The sequence below is a fragment of the Poecilia latipinna genome, unplaced genomic scaffold (genome assembly GCF_001443285.1).
Source record: "Poecilia latipinna isolate Pla-1442-1.1 unplaced genomic scaffold, P_latipinna-1.0 Scaffold434, whole genome shotgun sequence".
Lineage (NCBI taxonomy): Eukaryota > Metazoa > Chordata > Actinopteri > Cyprinodontiformes > Poeciliidae > Poecilia > Poecilia latipinna.
In genome coordinates, this window is record NW_015113050.1 from 1 (window position 1) to 21,602 (window position 21,602).

At 39.2% G+C, this 21,602-nt stretch overlaps 2 protein-coding genes across 3 annotated transcripts in view; one reads left to right on the top strand and one right to left on the bottom strand.

The window, feature by feature from the left end:
* Positions 1–3,693: 3,693 nt before the first annotated feature.
* On the bottom strand, positions 3,694–16,519 carry LOC106950998 (uncharacterized). Its single transcript, XM_015038215.1, has 3 exons — positions 16,336–16,519; positions 6,709–6,725; positions 3,694–6,675 (listed from the first exon to the last, which is right to left on the bottom strand). The coding sequence occupies exon 3, from the start codon at positions 6,661–6,663 to the stop codon at positions 5,863–5,865; it is 801 nt and encodes a 266-aa protein (XP_014893701.1). The 5' UTR covers positions 6,664–6,675; positions 6,709–6,725; positions 16,336–16,519; the 3' UTR covers positions 3,694–5,862.
* Positions 16,520–17,732: 1,213 nt separating this feature from the next.
* LOC106951000 (interferon gamma receptor 1-like) overlaps positions 17,733–21,602 on the top strand; it is a 17,347-nt gene continuing 13,477 nt past the window's right edge. Inside the window, exon 1 of one of the 2 annotated variants that reach the window (XM_015038218.1) lies at positions 17,733–18,063. In XM_015038218.1, coding sequence (XP_014893704.1) covers positions 18,003–18,063 — 61 coding nt within the window. In that variant the 5' untranslated portion in view covers positions 17,733–18,002. The remainder of the gene's footprint in view (positions 18,064–21,602) is intronic. The other variant, XM_015038217.1, reaches the window with a different exon arrangement.

Here is a 21,602-nt window from a genome sequence, read left to right on the forward strand (position 1 = left end):
AGTACCGCATATCGTGAAGATTTGGACATCTCTCGTTTTTAGGGTTGTGTGTTTTGCACTGTAAAACAAGCAATGTGTTGCTTTGCTTTGAACATCAAAGATTGATTACTAAAGCTTGGAGGGTAAAAGTCCCTGATAAAGACACCATAAGTCACCTTAACGCATGCTCTGGACCATCCATCCAGAGACACTCCGACACACATGCTGAACCACAGCCCTGTCAGTAAGCGGCAGCAGCTTTAGCCACACGCTCATTTCCTCCTCTGGTCCTCTGTCAGCAGATGGCCTGACGCGTCCCTGGACGAGCTTCTACGTTAGGGTTAGGGTAGAGCAGCAGAGGGGAGGATGGAGAAAAGCTGCGAGGGGCATCCTCATGGGAGGGGTGGAGCGGGTGAGGCGGGTGTAGGGTTGCTAAGTGAGGAAGGAGACATATGTCCACAGTCCTGGCCTCTGCTGTTGGGCGGTCTCTACTGGCTGCTTGGTTTGCTTGGCTCGCTGTCTTTTTCTCACACACATACGGTCAGTTTAACCCGTTTTTGTCACTTAGAGGGGCATCCGTGGCATGTCAATCACAGAGCCAAAACATAAATCTCGGTCTTATGAAGAGCTGGGACCCAGCGTCTTGGACCCAAACTGGGAACTCGGCGCTCATTAGGGGACTGTGGCCGCAAACTGTTGTCAACCCTCGCCTGAGGAAAGCAACACACACAGAAACACACTACAATAAGCCTGGCAGAGAGTTAGCCTCTCCATCTGCACCTAAAAGACCAGAGCGCCCCAACAATGAGGTGACCATGTCACTGCCTGAGCCGAAACAGAGGGATGAAGAGAGAAACAGAGGGAGGGAGGAGAGGCGGGTGAGGCGAAGGGGGGAGGAGGGACACATTAACAAGCTATAATCTCAACTGCCTTATCCATAATGCATTGTGTGGGCCAATTTACATGGTGCTAGTCCCTCTGGGAGAAAGGACATCATCCATCACATTACTTTATTAGCTCCCTCACACTCTCTCACAGATGCACACACACACTTTGTTATCAGTCTCTGCCTCTCCCTCTGTTCGGTGGGCCTGTTTCGTCATGGTAGTTGTTCCAAACTGCTGCTGCCTCTATAAAACAACTCCAGCCCGAGTCGTATTGTGGAGCCGGTGACGGGCCCCTTTCAGCTTATACAGCAACAGTTTATTTAAACACTGTAGCAGGAGCTGATCTCAGCATCAGTCACCCAACCAGATATATGTCCAGGGCTGCACTGAGTCTCCGGTTTTAATAATCACAAGAAACGTCCTAAGCTGGGCCACACCATTGATTGTCTTTCTTATGTTGTTTATTTCAAGTTCTCACAATATTTTTGTGATTGTAAACAGTGTCTCTTTATGGATTTTTACACTTTATGTTCCCTTTTAGCCCAGTACTGCACATTGTTTGGTTTGAACATTTAAAATAGCAGTTTTGATTGTTTGCTTGGTTTCAAACATGAAAAATTGTGCCTTAAGAAAAGGCTGCTATTATAAAAGTGTACAGAAGCAAACGAGTTTACTATTCTGTGTTTGCTGCCTTTTTCAATACCTTTTTTTTTTTTTAAGATATAAGAATTATACCAATGCTTGAAGATTGATTCACATAACAAAAGATATGGCCTCCAACAAGACAGAAACAATCCTAAATAAAAACCAGTGTAACATAAAAATGCCAGCAAGTTGATCAGAAGTTATGGGTGAACTCAGGACTCACCTAAAATATTTTGTTATGCTTATCTAGGATTCATTAAATGTTTTATATTTCATATTTCCTCCGCATCACGCTTTAGATCTAAATCAGCACAGATGTAGGAAATTGTGAACTTTGTTTGCTTTTAGTCGGTTTTTATTCAAACAGCAATTAAAATCAATGCCAAATGAAATGAGGGAGAGCGCCTTTTTGGAATCATATGATGGGCTACGCTGTAAATATTGAAATAAACTAAATTTACGAGGTAGAGGTGCGTGTGCCTGTGTGTGTGTGCCTGTGTGTGTGTGTGTGTGTGTGTGTGTGTGTGTGTGTGTGTGTGTGTGTGTGTAATGCTGCAGATCCATCAGATCCCGCAGTCACCCTGTGAATAAAAAGAGTCCTATAATTACAATCATATAGTATGTGGATCTCCGGGCTCTGGGCGCCATACCGCACCATTAGTATCACAAATAAGTAATAATTTGCTAATGACAACATTATGTTGAGTCAGTTTAGGGCCAATTAAAGTGAGTGATATTTACATATGCCTAATGAATCACGGAGCGTGGCAGTTCGGGCGGCCTCTAATGAATATTCATCCAGGCATTTCTCCCCTGCGCGCAGCAGTTTATAAACTGAATTATGGCTGATTTGCCCTTTTAAAAAATGAACATGGGCGCATCTCCCATAAGGAGGCGGCGAACAATAACGTCTGATTGTAAAAATGTTTTACTGCGAAAGTGCCGGTGAGGAGACGGCGGCGGCGGCGGCGACTGGGGCTGAAGAGGAGAGCAGCTCAGTCTGGGCCTGGTCCACCTTTAGGGGACCAACGAGAATATTTACAGTGGGCATTCAGGGTGGTCCCTCATGAGAGAGAGCCGCTATGGATGTGTAATTGATTTGCTTTGACTGGTTGTTTAGAGCAACCTTTTAGACGCAGCAGCAGTTGGGGGTTTTCCTCCTCCATCCCCTCCTCCTCCTCTTCCTCCTTCACGCCACCGCCGGTGATTTCTCCGGTAATTGCCCCCGCTGCGTGTCGGGGAGCGGGCTGTTGACCTCTCAGGTGCGGGATCAACAGGCGGCATCAGTTTGCATTCACAAGACGGGCTGCACGTTTATCATGCAAATAAGCAGCTCTTTCTATAGCAGGTGTCAGCAGAGCACTCAGTCACTTATTCGCTCTGCGGCTGCGGCGTCTGTAAACTGGACCGCCGGTCATTATCAAATCACAAATAGATAGACGAGCATCTGCAGATTAATGCAGCTGCGTGTCATAAAAACACAAACATCCTCTCAAGATGACCATCCACACGGGAGGCATCGCAATGACTTGGCATATAATCTCATTCAATGATACAAAAAATAATTATTTCTCTTTCTATAGATTTAATCCACATCAAACGGTTATATTTGTTGTTTTGATCACTATAACTTATATTTTATAAAAACCTAAAATACAGCTTTTCCAAAAATTAAAAAAAAAAAAACAAATTAAAAAAAAAAAAAATATAAAAATTTTATTTTGTGGCCTACACCACGATGGGTGGCTGAAAGTAAGCAAGAAAAGGTCGCTACTGAACCTGACGGCCATTTAGTCCTTTATCTAAGCATATTGGTGAAAAGTTAGGTGGAAGGAAAAAGTGAGTTGAGTATTATAATTTGTTACATCAAACAAAACCACCTCTGCTACGCCCTTAACTCAGAAAGTGAGGTACAGTCACAGGATCACATCAGCTTGCTTGTGTAGAGATTTATGTACAGCAATGTCGTTTGGTTTGAGTGACCTACCAGCAGCAAAATTAAAAAACATGAAAAACAAGTAAAACGTAATCATTTTAATTCAATGTGTCCTTAGCTACTAACCGGATTGTAGCACTGAGTTTCTCTACAATGATTGTTTTGAAAAGAAAAAAAAAGTATGTTTTAGACTTCCAACAGAGTTTTACATCAATGCTGTCCAACACTTCCTGTCATTCTTCCAGCTTTATTTTTTTGAAAATTCACAGCTGGGGAGAAATCTCACATGTTTCACTTGTGATCTGTAAAAATGTGAAGTCAGAAGTGGCTTCTACTGTTATATCAACAGTACGTAAATTAGTTGGAAATTACAATCAATTTCAAATATCATTTGAATTTAACTAAATTGAAATTAATATCCTATTTTTTGACATTATTTAAATTTTTGGAGATGCAGGTATAAATAAATTACATATATGTTTCTGAATGGAGACGCATATAAAAGTGACATTTCTATACCTGTGATGCAAAGCAATTATTTCAGACATCCCAGAAATTACATAACTTGCATAACTGTCCACAATATTGCATTGCAATTTTATCCATTTTAAAATTTAAAATGCAATATTGGTGATTGAAGTTGAAAAAAATTAAATTTGGACAGCAAATTATTATTATAAAGATAATTTATTTGTTGCTTATGAAATTAAATAGACTCTGATGACGGACTGTTAATACGTTTCCATAGCAACACAACAAATAAATATGCAAAACCATTTATAATCGATAGCAACTCATGTTACATTTCAGGTTTATATTAACTGTATACAAGAAAAACATTTACGCTCTCAGTCGTCTGTTCTTCATCGTCGCTGTAATTTACTCAAACATATCTGCTGCCACCTTGTGGCCCACACTCTGAAGTACATCTGACTCACTTCACTGTAAACAAACCTCGAACCTCTGATGAGAAAGAAGGAAGCAGAGGTCAGGATTAAAACATAAAAGATGAACTGAGAGATGTTTATGCTGCAACAAAATATCCCGACTGCCCTCTTTGGTTTGGACTTCTCCTTTTGTTTCTCTGCAAAGGGTGCTAAACCCAGATGTTGATCAAGTGCAGAACCATGATGCTGCCAGCTATTGTCAAGGGGCTCAAACAAACAGGAAGCTGCATCTGTGCAGCACTTTGTACTGAAACCTCACAAACACAAATGTTGAAAGATCAGATCAGTATATAAACAGCAGCTGGAAACAAAGGACACATGGTGTGCCGAGCTCTGAGTGCTTTCCATTGTTTGCATTGTGAGCATGCTTTAGTGGTCTGTGAAAAGTTTAAGGCTTTGGTAACAAAGCAAGAAGAAATAACACAACCATGTGACCCAATTGTTGGCACCCTTGTACAAATGTTTGACAACCCTTAACACGTGTTTATCTTTGGTTACAGTTGAAAAACCTCACTCAAGAAAAAAAAATAGATTCTGTCAGGTTCTTATTTCTGTTTGAGTCTGAGTTCACCCTGTGCCAATTCTCTTCAGCTCACTCAGCCTGTTTTCTTTGTGTAGTTAGGTGGCCATAAAAGAAACTCGATCTGGTTTGTAATTCACAATTAAGCGGGGATTTTTTTCTCTTTACATATCCTGGTGTTTGAAAGAGTTTGCGATATCATGTTCCCTAAAACGTTTTCCATGTCCTTTAGAAGAGACCATGTCTGAAGCATTACAGATCCTCCACCGTACCCAACAATGAGCTTGAGGTGCCTTTCCACATCTTAACGCTTGATTTCACACCAAAAACATGTGGGGTGTTTATCACTGAAATGCTACACACACAGATCAAGTTAATGTTCCTGTAGCTTCTAGCTACGTTCAAACATCAATTGTGATAAGAGGACAGAACAAGATTCCTTATGGTTTTTTTTCCCCCTGCAAATAAATATTATCTGATGGTTAATATGGAGACTTGGTGACCCAAAGATGCCTCTCTGTGATGGAGTAGTCCTATCAAAAGATTTTCAAAACAAAAGTTATAGCTCCTTTTCCACAGAAACAGAAAGGGTTGGGCTGTCAATTAAGACAATTATATTAACTTTAAAAACAAGAAGAACAATGTTTTGTCATTTTCTAAATTTCTTGGCGTGGAAAAGACTTGTATCTACCAAACCAGGTAACTATTTTATAACAAACTAGGATCTAGAGGGTTTGTTGTTCGAACTTATTTGAATGTAAACTTTAAGAATGGTGATGTACTGTGTTATCTTACACCAGATGCCTGTAGCGAGCCTAAAAAGACAGAGTAATATGTAAACCAACAACCTTTTTATATCACATTTCATTGACCCACGGACCATATTCAAAGTGTAGGTCCAAATCGAGGCCTGTGTTATGCTATCGGTGGTTCGTAGTAAGTCTTTTGTCAGTACACAAAGCTGACATAGATGACCGACGCCTCTGGTAATTTTGCCAGGTGAAGGTCAGGGAAAGGCAGCGTCCCATCACTGTCTATGTGTGTCAGCACCGTGTACGTTTTGATCTCGGCTCCCCAGTCCAGCACGGAGCTATGGATGATTCCCAGTCGGGCCTGTTCGTGGTGCGCCGCTCCGCGCTCCCGGCCCAGGAAGATGTCCTGGATCTGAGGCGAGGACGCTCTGAAAGAGCTTCTCATTGCCTCAGCAACGAGGTCCATGTTGGTGTCCCTGTCCTTGTTGGACTTGTTTGAGTCAAATGCAAAGCTGTTGTCTCTGTCTTGGTTGGTGTTTGTTCTCTTGGCGCAGTTGGCGTCGGTGCAGGGGTGAAACGGCCTCTCGGGCACGTTCACCACCGTCAGCCTCTCCAAGCGCTGCACCGCAAAGTAACCCTCCTGAGAGAACGAGGCCGTCCCCCGGGGCTCCCCGGGAGGCCCGCAGTGGATGAGCGTGAGGTGCCTCACTTCCGAGTTGTTCAGCAGACGCATCACGGTGGCAGGAGACGAGAACCACACAGTCAAGTGTTTCCCCTGGAAAGCGGGAGTGGAGTGAGACAGGGGCCTGTGGGCGCTGGACAGCTGGAAGTTCTTACATCTGCAGTCGGAAACTGAAGTCGTGCTGCACGGCTGAGGGTCCTGGCTCCTGGAGTAGTAGATGAAGTTGCCGTGCGTGATGTAAGCCAAACGCAGGTCGGCCATCAGCGCACAGAGCAGCAGGTGGAGGAGAGGAGCGGGAGGGCTGGAGGGAGCCATCACGGCAGGACGAGAGTCTCAGGGAGAGGGCTGACCCATGGGCCGCGATGGCCTGTCTGGACCTGAGCCAGCAGAAAAAAATAGAAATGGAATAAAACCTCTGGCTTTAGTTGCTTTTTAAAAAAATAATCTGGTACAATTTCACAGATAAGCAGCCGGAGTTCCCACAGTGATGCATTCAGATCATTTCTTCTGTTCGTCAAAGTTACCATAAAACAACATTTGTTACTCAAAATTCCTGCTGTTCGACGTTTGAATGCCTTTCAGCAGGTATTTGATTAACTGTGTTCTTTGGTTTCAGGTTTAGTGAGAATTATTTTTTCATTGATGCCGTTTGTCTCCATCTTTGTTGCTATCCGAATTCCTTCCTGTCCTTTGACCCTCAACTGCACCAAACAGATGGTCGACCTCCACCTCAATCAAGCTTGGATGTTTTTAATAACTGCTGGTCATTTCTAAACAACCTCAGGGTGACGTCTCAGATACAGTTGTTTAGGTTTACTTCTGTGCATATTTATGGGGTGGGAAGAAGGGGGCAGGGATTTTTTTCAGGGGTGTCAGCATATGCCAGTATCTATCTATCTATCTATCTATCTATCTATCTATCTATCTATCTATCTATCTATCTATCTATCTATCTATCTATCTATCTAAATTGATTTTATTTCAGATTTACAATACGCTATTTCCATAATTCCATTTTGTTTTAGACTCTCTAGCTAAATGATCTGCCATGTCATGGACATTAATGATGATAATGAATCTGAACATATAAGAACATTTTCAATTTTATTTTGTTCTATCCACTGTAAGGCCATCAGAATTGCTAACATTTCCACTGTATAAACAGATAAATAATCAGCTGTTCTTTGCTTCTTAAATATATCTAGTTCAGGAATAACATAAGCAAATCCTGTTTTATTTGAAACCAAATCTTTTGAGCCATCTGTATATATAACTGTAAAGGATTTATACATATTCTTAATTCTGTTATTTACAAAAATTTCCCAGTTATTATCTTTACTAACTGGCATTTCTTTATAAACTTCTAGATCTACATTCACATATGGAAATAACCAATAAGGTGTAATTGGATAAGGCACCGCAGCACAGTATGTCTTTCCCTGTATACCTATTTCCTTAATGCATTTATCTGCTGCCCAGGCAAAACAGTCTATTTTAGCTTTTCCACTCTCCCAGCAAGGTCTCAGTATTCTTACTGCTGTATTATTCTCCTCCTTATGTCCCTGCAAACTTACCCAATAATTCAGCATAATTTGCCTTTGTCTTAAATATAAAGGAATCTCCCCCATTTCTACCTGCACTGCCAAAGATGGAGATGTCTTCAAAGCTCCACAACATAATCTCAAAGCTTGATTCTGAATAACTTCTAATTTATTTTTTTGCAGCTTGCCTGCAAACTACACTTCCCGCTACTTAGCAGTGGATGTCAGGTTACATTGTGTTGCATTCAATGTTGTCGGAAAAAAAGAGTTTCATGCGCTTAACGTCCGATTTGCCGTAACAATTTATTGAATTCATAGTCGCCAGCTGGGGTGGCAGCAGGGATGGCAAGGCTCTCGTTTGGGGTGGCAACTGCCCCAAAGTAGATCCGCCCCCTGCTTCTGTGCAAAGTGACTTAAATTTGCATTTTCAGGATTTTTGAGTATATCTCTCTAGGTTTTCTGAAGGTTTTTCAAAATATTTTTTGAGGTTTTCACTGCTGCTTTGTTCCTCCTCTGGTTCAGTCTTTGTTTTTCTAAAGGTCTAAAAAAGCCAATCTACAGCAGATGAATAGAATCCAAAAGGCATGCCTTTAAAAAATGTAAGTAAAAAAAAAAAAAATGTTGTGGTGCAGGCAGACCTCAGCAATACGTGTCAAACCGGTGTCTGACGTTTCCACTTATGTTGGAAAAACACAGTTTTAGCGTCGTGTTTCCATCAAATAAGAAACGCAATTAAAATCACGTGAATAAGTTTGTTCACACGATAAATGACTGAAAAACATTCTGCGCCATCATCCTGAAACTTACTCCTGTTGTTTTCTTCTTCTTTGTGGTTTGTGCTAGTGGCAACGTCAGGTTTTTGATCATGTTACTCGTATGATGTAAAAAAAAAATAATAAAAAGTTTCCATTGCAGTTCTGCAAAATAAACGAGTTTTGACAAGGCCAAAAACCACCTCATCCCGGCACCAAAATATTTTATTTAAAAAACTTGAGATTTTTTCAAAATTGCCGTGTTTCCATTAAGCAAATTTACTATCGAAATGTCAAATTGCACAATTGTGCAGACAATGGCAACACGGTTACTGAGAATATTCTCAAGCTTATGCTGCATATTCTGAGTTTTTAAAGGAAAAATCCTCAGTAGTTGGACTTTATTTCATGTATTTTGCAGCAGCAGTCGATGAAAAGTGGTCAGACTTTAATAACCACTGGTCATTTCTTAGTCATTTCTGATCATTACTAACCAGTGGTGTGAATTAAAGGCTTTAATTCACTTCACCTTTGCTGAGACTTGCAGTCTTGACCTTTCTGAGGGAGGAAAATGTGCATGTGTGTGACTGAACAATCAGACTGATCGCTCTGATTGTCAGGCCAGCAGATTAAAGCGTGAAAAAGTGACTGAATTAAAGTTGCAGCTTGTGTGAAAGCTGTGACGTTGCACTCTGATCCCTGACCAGCAAAGAACCGTTCATGAACGGGAGAGAGGGGGAACACTAAGGCCCTCAATAAAGTACTAATGAGGCTAAATTAGCCTAAGTCATCTATTAGAGTGATGAACCTACCAAGGAAAATACCAAAACATAGAGCAGAAAACCACTGAAGGAATTTAAAGTACACACATTTTTCTCAAGCCACCCACAGATATAAATACAAAGGTCCACTTAGTGTCAGGCTGTATGCTGTAAAAATGAGAGGCGGTGTGACTGGACATGATTTAGACAGGATTTATGGTTGTCAGCCTGGTTGGTTTGAGAATAAGATTGGTTTTTTTGTTTGTTTCTTTTTGCTCTCTGCCAAAAGAGAAAAAGCGTCCCAAATACATTTATTCACATTTATTCTGGATTTATGGTGTTGTTTTACAGCTGAAACCTTTAGCTCCCCTGGAGACGCTGACCCAAAACCCTGCTGTGGCGCCGACAGGATAATTATGACACCATTAGTCTGAGCAGCCGGAGCTCTCTGATGGCTGTTGGTCGGGATGTGTGGTTTCGTCAGAGAATTTATAAATTATTTATTTCTTATTAGTTTCTCAACTTTTAAGTGTTTTTTTTTTTTTTTTTTACCAAACTACATATCAGACTTATTCTAGGTTTTCTATCTCCGATGGCTTGATCTACCCACTCTTGAACAAAGCCTGGATTTGAGCATCTCTTCCAAGTTGCTCAGTCTATTAGTGGTGCTAATTCTGTTAGCGCTATAGACGCTATTAAGCCTACCAAGGATCATTCTGCTTTCAGTAGACTGTTTCACATTATGGTGAAACATTCAGAACAGGCTTTTTATTTGCATCCTAATTTACTATATAATGCTAAATTAAAACATGTGGCAGCTAATTAATTATGAATATTTGAGTCGCTGAGAACAGAAACGTTCTCTCTCTGAATTGGCAGTCCCATGTTTCTCTGGTTCCTGAATTATTCCTGACATCTCTTGGTTTGGGTCTCCCTTCACCAAATGACCATCCTGTGGCTGCAAAAAAGAAAAAAATTGCATTGAACTTATATGTGTTTCTGTATAGATGTAGCAATGTAGTTTCTCCTGCAAACACTCAAAACATTTTAGTTTTAGAGATTTGGTTGTTTTATCTAAACTAAACTAAATGCAGTTGGTTAGCCACTTAGGTACATTTCTAAGGAGGGCAATTAGTCAGCTTTTTATACAGCCAAAGAATATTTGTTTCAGGTTGATTCTTTTTATGCATTACAGATGATATATGCACAGAAATCTGCATTTCAACTAAATTCTTTTTTTCACAAAAATTGATTTTAGCGTTTTTAGAGAGGTTTTTCCCTCCTCCTATGAATCTGATCAATCTGTTGGAGAATCTGTTGTTTCTCCAACCGGGTCGTTTTTATCATTACTAAACATCAGAGATATTTGTCCCCGAGCAGAGACATCATTGAGTGAACTTGATTTTTAGTTAATGTCCATCAGACCGTTTGACTGAAATGAAAATGGCTTTACATAAAATATTTTTTTTTTAAAACTAACTTTCTGTCTGTGCTGCTGTCTTGAAAATACCTGAGGTTAAGCAAACTTTGCAGAGAAATGCAAAGTATCTTAACGCTCTCACCACAATCTGCCACATTCCAGGAGTAACTTGATGTAATTTTATCTTTTGGCTCCGCAGCTTTAATTTAAAACAACTTTTCTCGAAACCCAACGTGGAAACGGTGCGACCTACACTCGTTCCTTCACACAGACACGCCTTTAATTCACTTCACCTTTGCTGAGACTTGCAGTCTTGACCTTTCTCAGGAAAGAAAGAAACCATGCTTGTGTGTGTGTGTGTGTGACTGAACTTATTTATATCTAAACAAAGAGGTCAGCGTACGTTCGTAACCCCGTTCAGGTAGAAGTTTTACTCCTTGACATCAAAGGTTGTTCTCATGAGTTTTCTACATCCATGGAGTGTTTTCATGCCACAGAACGAAGGAAGAGGATGTTGCTGAACGGACAGCTGGTTTGGATCAGGATTTGTTAGATTTAGAAAAGGTCTGCGACGGGTGTGTTCCTCCTGGACTGCAGCAACATGGGATATATTGTTTGGCCCGGCGAGCCCTCATTGAATTTCACATACAAAAACACGCACAGTCGGAAAATTATATGTGGGTGAATTGCTCTGAGATTCCAGGGAAAACACTGTCTTGAAATCTTGGCCGTTTTAAAGGTCTCGTCTGGTTTGGCAGTGATATCAGAGCAGGAACACGACTCTGGGTATTATTTTGAACACCGGACGGAGCTGACCGCTGCATTCCTCCACTGCCCCGGGGTTAGAATAAGAAAAGGAGGAGAAGTAGCATTTATGGCGTTTTCTGCATTCAACACTGGCACACAATTAACATTTCCTCGAGGTAGTTACTGCAAGCACCGGCTAAAGTAGAGCGAGGAAAAACTGGACAGCGATGAGTTTCATGAAAACACTCTAGGAAAGTTTGTGAGCTTCGCTTTAGTAATTTCATCCTTTCGAACTTCACAATTAAGCGCCACATTGCTTTTTAAGTATATATTTTAAGTTAAAAAGTGCACAGTTAGTGAAAACTTTCTCAGGTGAAATGCGTCACCAGCTGACGTGAAAAAAACAAAACAGACAACTCTGTCAAGTCAAAGTTTTCTGTGGTTCAAAAATGATTCAAGTCTAACCTCAATCGTGCTTACACCATGTCATTATTTCTTAACCGAGGTTAACACCAAACATGTAAACAGTTCCTAAAACCAATAACTCTAATAAATTCATAGCAATGTACAAAATATCTAAACCCACTCAGTTTAACAGTTAACAAACCTGTTAATATTTTTATCCAATATTTAGATATAATATTCAAAGTCAGGGCCATACCTCTGATTTTACAACTTGAATAAAAAACCTTGTGTAAATTGTAGGCTTAAAATGTGCAAAGAAATAAGCTCTTGTAATTTCAGTGGTTTCTGTTTTAATATTCTCAGTTTTAGATTGTCATTTTTCTTCTTTTTTTTTTTTTGTCCTAAACTGTGAAATGAAACCAAACATTATGAACCTGTGCTGACTAATTTTTAAGACAAAGTGGCTTTGTTGACTGATTTATTTCCCCTCAAGTATTCAGTAATTACTCATCACATCTGGAAAAGACACTGAAATTCAAACCCGAGTATCTACCGTTCCTGAATCCTACAAATCTGATGTTCAAATGATAAATACAAAGAGAACAGGAAAACTAAAATATATATGTTTATTTTTTTAGAATCAGATAACAGATTCATTGGCTCTTAAAACGTGAACACGGCTCGCTCACACTGTTTGTTTGGTCAGCACCAAAAACTCGAATGAGCTGAGACGCTCGTCCAAAACCGAGTAAACTATCCTCTGGCCTGTTTATTCAAAATTCTCTGGTTTGAAGGTTCTCTTACACATAACAATGTTTATATTGAATTTCATTCATTTGAAATAAACTTTATCTTTTGTTGTAAGACTTTCCTGGCATTTGCTGATGTTCATTGTTGAGTTAAAAGCATTATTGGGGGAGAGGCTATCGCTGTGCAAAGGTATCAGTCAGGAGAAGGGCACACAAAAATCTGGATATGACTGATGTTTTTTTTTAAAGATTTGGTACAGGCTTTTAGATTTGCCATGCATGTTGTACTGAAAACTGTATGAACTCGGCCTTGAAGCTTTTAAGAAGTGGCGCCAGAACTTCATTTAGCTTCGCCCAACATTCAGCTTTTGCTGAAGCCTTCTGTTTGGGAATGTTATAGTTTCTCATAAATCTAAATAAAGTAACGCTGGAAAGAAAAAAAGGTGGCTCAAACCAAACAAAACTTTTCGGCAGTGTTTTCCAATAGCGATACATTAAGCTTTTACTGCTCACCTGAAACAGCGTCAAGCTAAATGTAAACAACGCTTAGTAAAGAGAATCATGTGAATCTCTTTGTTTAGTGTGACTCTTTTTTGTCCTGTTTTGTTCTCTCTGTTTTCCTTTCTGTGCTTTCTGTCGACTTCCATCAGTTTCACTGCTCTGTCCTTCTTAAACCTGGTTGCGTTATCCTTCTTCCCCATAGTTTGAAACCCCGTCAGCTTCATCAGATTGCTCCCCAGGTTTTTGGCATAGGGGTCGACTATAATCCCCTATGTCAGCTTCCCTTCGTGCCGAGTGCTCGGGTATTTCCAGTTTGTTCGCATTTCCGTTTCTCTCAAATCTGTTCCTCAATTTTTGTAAATCTTTTCTTTAAAAAACACACACACACACAAACGTGATCATTTGCGTTTCTGGGCTTGTGTCCATCTCAACCACAGCATTTTATAACAACAAAAGAGGGATGTGGAGAAGAGATGTCCTCACACATCTGATAGATTTGGAGAAGTTTTGCAAGGGATATTGGGCAAATATTAACAAATGTAGATGTGGGATACTGGCAGACTCCTAACAAAGCAGACTGGGTGCTGTGTGTTAGTCTATGGGGGTAAAATGAGGTTATTGATATTTTTATTCCGCCTCACCTAATAACTTAGCTTATTTACAAGTATGTTTAAACAGAACATATGTCACCTTAGAAGTTTTAAAAGTGTCTCATTAAGTATTTCAACAGAAATGTGCACACTTTGAAGAACCCACACAGTTAAGCTAAATAAAGCATTGTGCAATATTGACCTAAAAAGCAATCTTTTCCTGAAAATCCTGGCAAGACCGGCGCTCACTGTTGAACACACTAACTGCAGTGGTGAGTTGAGGGCCATTAGAGTCTCTCAGAAAATGTGCTTTCTGAGAAACCTCTTAAGTTTTCATCAGAATGAACCTTTTATCAGACGCATCATCAGATGAAGCGGATGGACTTGTAAACACGAGCCTTCAATGTGTTATCCACTGGAGCTTAGTAAGTAACACAACGCTCTGGGTAACGCAGCACGGTTTCACACGGGACACGTTAAAGTCGTGGGAACAGAACAAGAGACAGACGTGTGTTACTCTCAAGTCACAACAGGAACCAAGCAAAACCAATCAAGGTGTTGATCCGTCCTAAAAGCAGAACCACCTCAGGTCAGACCAAATGGAAACACAGAATGTCTTTTTGTTTTACTTTCATTAACCATCTTAGTTGTGGTTAAGTAATGTGATGGTTTCCTGAAAGTTTTACATTAAGCTTCTAACAGTCGTAAGCCACACTTTATTTTACATTTGAAGTTTAATATATCAAGACAAGCTATTTTTTCTCCATATGTAATTCTTTTTTTTTTTTTTTTTAACCACTGTTCTTCCTCAAAACTAGCAGGCCTTAGAATGAAAGTCTTGTAATTTTTTACTTGTTTTGTTAATAAAAATTCACAAGGTTTCCCCAAGAAAACTTGCAAAAGCCCGGTGGTCGGATGCCAGGGCAGTCATTCATCCAGTAGTCCGTCGTGTTTTAGAGTTAAAAAATGTTTAAAGTTGACAGGAAATTTGAAAATATAATTTGGTAATTATGTGTTATTGAAAGATTGGAAGATTAATGGCTGAACACTAACTATAAAGTCTTAAAAAATGCAAACATTAAAAAAAATAAGCAATGTTTAGCCTCGTGGGGGCACAAGTAAAGCCTGGTGGCCCGCCAGGCTTATAAAACACTGGGGGAAATCCTGAATTCTCTTGTTTTCTTGAAGAACATTCATATTCTTAACTTATCTTTAATTGTTATCTCCTTTATCCAGGTCTTGCTATGATAATCTGTGCCTCAAAAGAAGCAACATTGTTTTTTGAATCACTATCGTGCTGAATGACAAAATGGATACTTTTGAGCACTTTTCATTCAACGAAAAGACAAATGAAAATAGACTTTTATATAAATGTTGCTCATTGGAAGTAAAATACAAAGTAATGACAGAAGGGTTGAGAGTTGTAACAAGAAATGCACCCATCAGAGAGCGTGGGGAAGATTTCCATTGATTTTGTAAAGCTCAAACCTGAACAGTCAAGATAGTTCTGTGGAAAATTGACCTTTAATTCAATAAGTCTCTGTTTGAGTCCTCTTCTAACAACTTCCACACAGAAGAGTGTCGCTCTCAAGAGCTACCTGCTCGCTTGCACGGATGTTGCATCCACTGACCAGAATTTAAAAATGTATATCTTTTTCGTTTCTGATTGGCTGATCAACAGCTGGCACTGGTCAAGGCTTACATTTCTCAGTTCGCAGAGATTTTTAACCGCTATTTTGAAACAAACAATAATAATCTAGAAAGACGTGAGCTTCACTGTTGTAAAAACCAAACACAGTTAAGAGCAGGAAACTCTGGATGACCATGGAATAAAAAAATCAAAAAATTTTAATCTAGGAACTATCCTTATAAAAATGCCACAATACACTTTTCTTTAAAACTCCTCAATTTTTCACATTTTTAAGATCTTGACATTTTAGTCCACAGATAGCGTTTGAGAACGTTGAGGAACATTATCAAACCATTTGATGTTTGAGAAGAGGGTTAGCTAGAAAATGAAGATGTTTCAACATCAACCACTAATTGTTCTCCGCACTTGATAGAAATGTGGATTTCTGCAGATTTCTAAGAGCTTCCTGACAAAATCATTTCACATAGAAGTGAATGAATACCGTTCATATCTGGTATTGCAATTATTTCTGGGGGATGTTAGGAAACAGTCACTGTGTTAGTCAGGGACAACATCTGTGCTGTCCTAGCACTCCCAATGTATCCATCAGCCGAATTTACATGCAACCAGAGAGTGAGAAATCCTCTGTGAGTCCAGCATTTTAGCTGTTTTCTCTGTGAACAGAAAGTCTGCATTGCATAACACAACAAGAGGAATGCTGAGTGCTGTAACATGAGAGTACACAGCAGGCTGGGCTTTAAATCTTCTCATAAAGTTTCAGCTTGACATAAATACATCTTTACGTCAAAACAACAGCAACAGCATGGATGTAAGTTCAAGATTATTCAGACAACAAAGTTCCCCCACCAAAATCCAGGGTTTCTTGCTTACCTCAAATTCCTGGTGTGGAGCAGATAAGTGAATGCGTCAGCTGGACGCTGGAGTGGGGAGAAAAACTTTCACATCCAGCTGACGTCAGGATGTGGGATGTATCCCTCAGAGGAAGCGGGAATCAGCTCATGAAGTTCAGGTTCTTCACAGCTGAATGCAAACATATCCCACATCCATTTAATATTTTGTATAAAGCCACAACAGATGAGTCAGGCACATTTTTGTCAGGCTTACGAGAAAAAAATAAGGTTTTTATTTATTTATTTTACATATATTATGACGCTTTCAGTGTCAAAATTGGACTTTCCCTGTTGTATTAAAGATAAACAGATTTTCTGAAACCGTTTTGCTTACAGAAATTTACATAAAAATGGTTCCTGGTAGTTTGGGGAATTGATCTTTTCGTCCGTTATCTCCTGGAAGACCGGGTGATTTCCCGTCAAGAAAAATGAACTAGTGCTGTTGTCGGTGCGTTCAAGTGCTTTCGGATTAATCAGTATTCAAATTAAACTGTTAAAAAATAATTCACGAGATGCCAAGCAGAAGGGTAGTGAAGTGGGTCACTCTGAGGTGAAACGAGTCATTCTGCTGCGTCATTATTACAATGTAATGTCTTACAGTCATTTCTGTCTTTTTAATTATTTTTTTCTTTAGCATCTCATGTTGTTTTCTTTCCTCCCCCCCTTTTAAACCTTCTGACTAAATACTTTTAAATTATGGTTACTGACCATTAGCTGGTGAGACAAAAGCAACCTTTGACTTTACATTTGTTGAAATTTGACTTTTTGTTTATTTCTAAAGAATACCATCGATAAAATCAATAAAATATGTGAGTAAAAATGAAATCTGATCTTTTTTGTTTTAACTCAGCTAAGCATGCAGTTTTATAACACACTTTCTTCACACAGTACTTGAAGGAGGCGAGTTACCATTTAATAAGAATATTCTAATAGGGGCTGAAAGACTGAATTAAAAAAGTGGCTTTATGACATTTTGGAAAAGTTATAGAGGTGCTAATAAAAGGAAAGTTAAAAAAATGCTACAAAAGCTCATTATAGTCTTAATGGCTATGTCTTTACAACAAGAGCCGCAGAAAAGCAAACACTGCTTGAAACATTATCTGAGTCAGTACAACTGAATCGGATAAGAACTGTAATTAATAATATTCTGAAATGAAAATAACTAATAATAATAATAATAATAATAATAATAATAATAATAATAATAATAATAATGATAATAATAATAATAAGAAGAAGAAGAAGAAGAAGAAGAAGAAGAAGAAGAAGAAGAAAAGAACTTATGAATTATATTTTATATTTGTACGCAATGAGCCCAAACATTTCCTAAACTTCTTGATATTTTTTTTCTTGTTTAATGACAAACTCTTTCCCAATTAAACTGAACTTTCGCCTTTGCCCCCCGCCTCCCAGAACACGATTCCGACATTTACAAGCTTTCCTAAACGCAACATGTGGTCATCGCTTATTAGCTCCACGGCTAGCTCCTCCCAAAACTGGAACAGAGTAAAGCTCCCATTGCAGATGGGTCCAGTTCAGTGAGACGAGAAGTCCGTGTCTTTCCCGTAATTCTCAGATGTCCAGCGCTACGTGTCCTTCTGGTGTGTCGTAAAAGGTTGAGGACCAGCCGGGCTCGGACAGAACAGGATGGCTTTCACCAAATCCCTGCGGCTTTTGTTCATTTTCCCCTTTGTCTCAGCAACTCTGGGTGAGTAGCTCCCTAGCAGACGCCACACTCCGTGTTTACATCTGCATTTAGCAGTCATTTTAACAGCAATGTAACATTAAACGAGAACGTGGAGTTAAAATAAACGAAGGAAATTATTTGACTTGAAGTGTCGCTGTGAAACGGTGATGAGGAGGGATTGTGGAGGTTGAGTCGCAGGAAAACCTTGAATCCTAGATTAGCTGACAGCTAGCAGGCGCCATGACGATGAGCTGGAATTCCCTGGGATTCTTGAAATGAACTAACTGGTCACGTTACGACAATCCGCTCTGATCAATACGGTCTTATTTTGAAGCCGACGTCTCCGTGGGATTTAATTTGCAATGTCGCCCACCAGTTTGAAACGTGAAAGGAAATAATAAAACGGGAATTAATTAGTTAATGATGCAATAAATCCACGTGAATAGTTGCTCTCAAAAATACACCAACTTCGTAAATGAAGTTTGAGGAGAGGGGGGAGAAAAAATAAATCGTCAGGCTTTTCTTCATTTCCTCTTTCTAGTTTTCGGCATTACCCAACATTTTGCTGTTCATTCCGGTATTATCTTACTGTTTCTAGAGAATGTGATGCAACAAAGCCAAAATACGTATTAAATGACACAAAGATCATCAGCAGCATGCATTTGTGTAAGTGTGTTTTTGTATCATATTTGCTGCTGCACACCCGGACTTCTTCTCCTGGATGTTTTGGTGTGAACTTCTTGTTTAAAGACGGCAGTAAATGATTCCCTGACCGGACATTTTAAACGCACTGGCCTTCCTCCAGCAATACGGCCCTGCAACCAAACCAAACTAGTAACATTATTTTTGTTTGTCTTACTCATGTGATTGTGACACTTATGCCAACAAAGCAGGATGAACACTTTTTAGAGTCTTTGGGCCTGAGAGCCTGGCGTATGCTTTTCAGTTTTTATTGTCTGAAGCTTTTATTCAGTCAATTCATCAACCCATCAATTGTTCACCAACCAGTCAGCCCATTTCTGTTGCCAATTTGTTTGACCATCAATTATTTGTCTATCCTTCAATTTTACCACTTTATATTCACCTGTTTGTCATACATAATCTGTCCATTCATTCACCTCTTCTGTCGTTCTTCTCCATTGTTTGCAGCTTTAACATCTTCTAGAACTGTCCACCTTTATTATTTATCTTTTTAAATTAAGATAGAGAAACGGAGGACACAGAAACCTTGTTGCATGCGCGCATCACACTAAACCATTTACATGTAATTCCTACCAGAATTAAATAGGCACTTCATCGGACCGGGTAAAAAAATCCACGTCAATGGAACGTGCAGCAAAAATAATTCCCTAACATAAAGACTGATTTTACAGTGAAGCTATATATATATATATATATATATATATAAAGAAAGTACACCCCTAAAATCTAGTTCGGTCTACGATGTCATGGTAGAGTCAGTGGTTTATGGTTTTCTACTTTATATCCCCTTTAAAACTAATAAACCAGGTCATTTGTAGGCTAAAATCTCAGGTTTAAAATGTCTGAGATCATTCACAGAGAAACGAAAACATCCAATAAACACTGCAGAGTTTAAAGACACAATTATTTCATCAGGAAAAACAACATCGCTGCTTGAGTAATTAAAGTTAAGTGCACTGAGGGCTGTCAGAGCTTGTTTTGCTTCAGCTACTTAAGGTCTGCTATAGCTGGACCATAAAGTACCACACAGTTTACCACATTCGCTGCCAAGCTGTGGAATCAATAATAATCTACTATGACGTTGTGATAAAGTTCTAGATGTGTTCTACAACTCTACCTGGTTTTCTCAAAACCAATACAGTTAAACTCAAAATTATTCAACCAAGAGGTTTGTTTCTGCTGGCAAACGAGATGGGTACGTCTCAAAAGATGATAAAACGACGTGAAAGGCATTTTGAATGGTATTCTCAATTTTTACTTTTATTGAAAATCACTTGTTTGTTGAAAAGAAAAAAAGAAAAATTATACGATAGTCAGTGGAGGGGAAAAAAACAAACATTTCTGGTATTACAACAATCAGTTCCAGCTTTTTGCAGGTTTCCACTGGTTATTTTGATGAGCTGGTTGCTCCAGAACAGCAACATTGTATACATGAAGAAGCACCATGTTGGTCAAATAAAAGATAACTTTAAATCTATATGGCGGGGTTCCTCAAAACAAATGATTCAGCAACTTTTTAGATACTGAATCACCTATTTAGCATGCAGTCAAGTTCTCTAAAGGCCTCATTATTTGACTTGGATGTATTGAAGTAGAGACGTATCTAAAAGTTGCAGGACACCTGTATTTTTGATTGTGCTGTGGATATTGATATTGAATAATAATAATAAAAAAAAACCACCTGAAGGACTCTCAGCTGGGGTGCTTTATTTAACAGCAGCAGAGTCGCATTAGAGACGACGTAAAGATAATTTCCTGTGATTTTCTGACCGAGTTGACCCTCAGCTTCCATCTGAAGCCATTTCTGGTCGAACGTTCTAGTCCTGCTCAAAGTAAACCCCCCAGCATCCTCCGTCGTGTACCAGAACAATAATGACTCAATCAACGGTCTGCTGAACATCCTCACAAGGTCGGCAGTGAATCACATTTCCTGCAGAATTATCACACCAGTTGTTATAGATCTACCATTGTTTTTTTTTTGTTTTTTTTCTTTTGTACTCATTAGCTTAATGTTAGCTTAAGCTTTTATAAGATGGAGAAGCCTGAGCAGTTCCTGCATTTTCAGAAGTTAATATTTAAGTTTGAAGTTACTGAATACTTGACGGATTGACTTGTAGGAAAACTGGTGCTCCCACGAGTAGTTTTTCCCCACTTGGTCAAATTTCAACTTGGTTGAAATGTCTTTTAAAAGGCCCAGCGTAATGGAAAAAGTATCTGGTTTCATATTTATCTGTCTCATCTTAATGGTCTAAGCTGCATTAATGTTTGTCTCGTACTCTGACAAATGCACTTTCAACACTGAGTCAGCATAGTAAAAGGGATCTCTTATTTTTACCAAAGTGTTTTGTTCTTCAATCCGTCAAACAGGGAGCAGAACCAGGAGGGAGAGGAATTGAGACTCTGAATTGAGTGATTTGTTGGCCTGCTGTTGGTGGAAGTGATTTTTTTTCTGTAAACAGGCAGTATAAATCTTTCTCACAGCAGAGTTCAGAGAACCGCCTCATTACGCTGAGGTAATAAAACAACTAGAGGGACAACTTTGTTTTCCAGCATCCGGCTCTTTGAACACAAAAACCTGAACGGAGAGCTAAAGGTTTTATTTTTCTAATTAAGTTTAATAACTTATTTTGACCTCTTTTTGCAAGAGCGTCCTGGGAAATACAGGCGGCAACATGGCAGATGTGAAACGCTGAACATGCAACAATCAGATGAAACATGAAAGGTGATGCAATGATGGATTCTTCACTTGTGTGGGAAAGCTGATTTTTTTTTTTTTTTTTTTTTTTTTTTTTTTTTTTTTTTAAAAAAAAAAAAACCCGGCCCCCCCTTACCTTTTTTTTTTAAAAAAAAAACACATT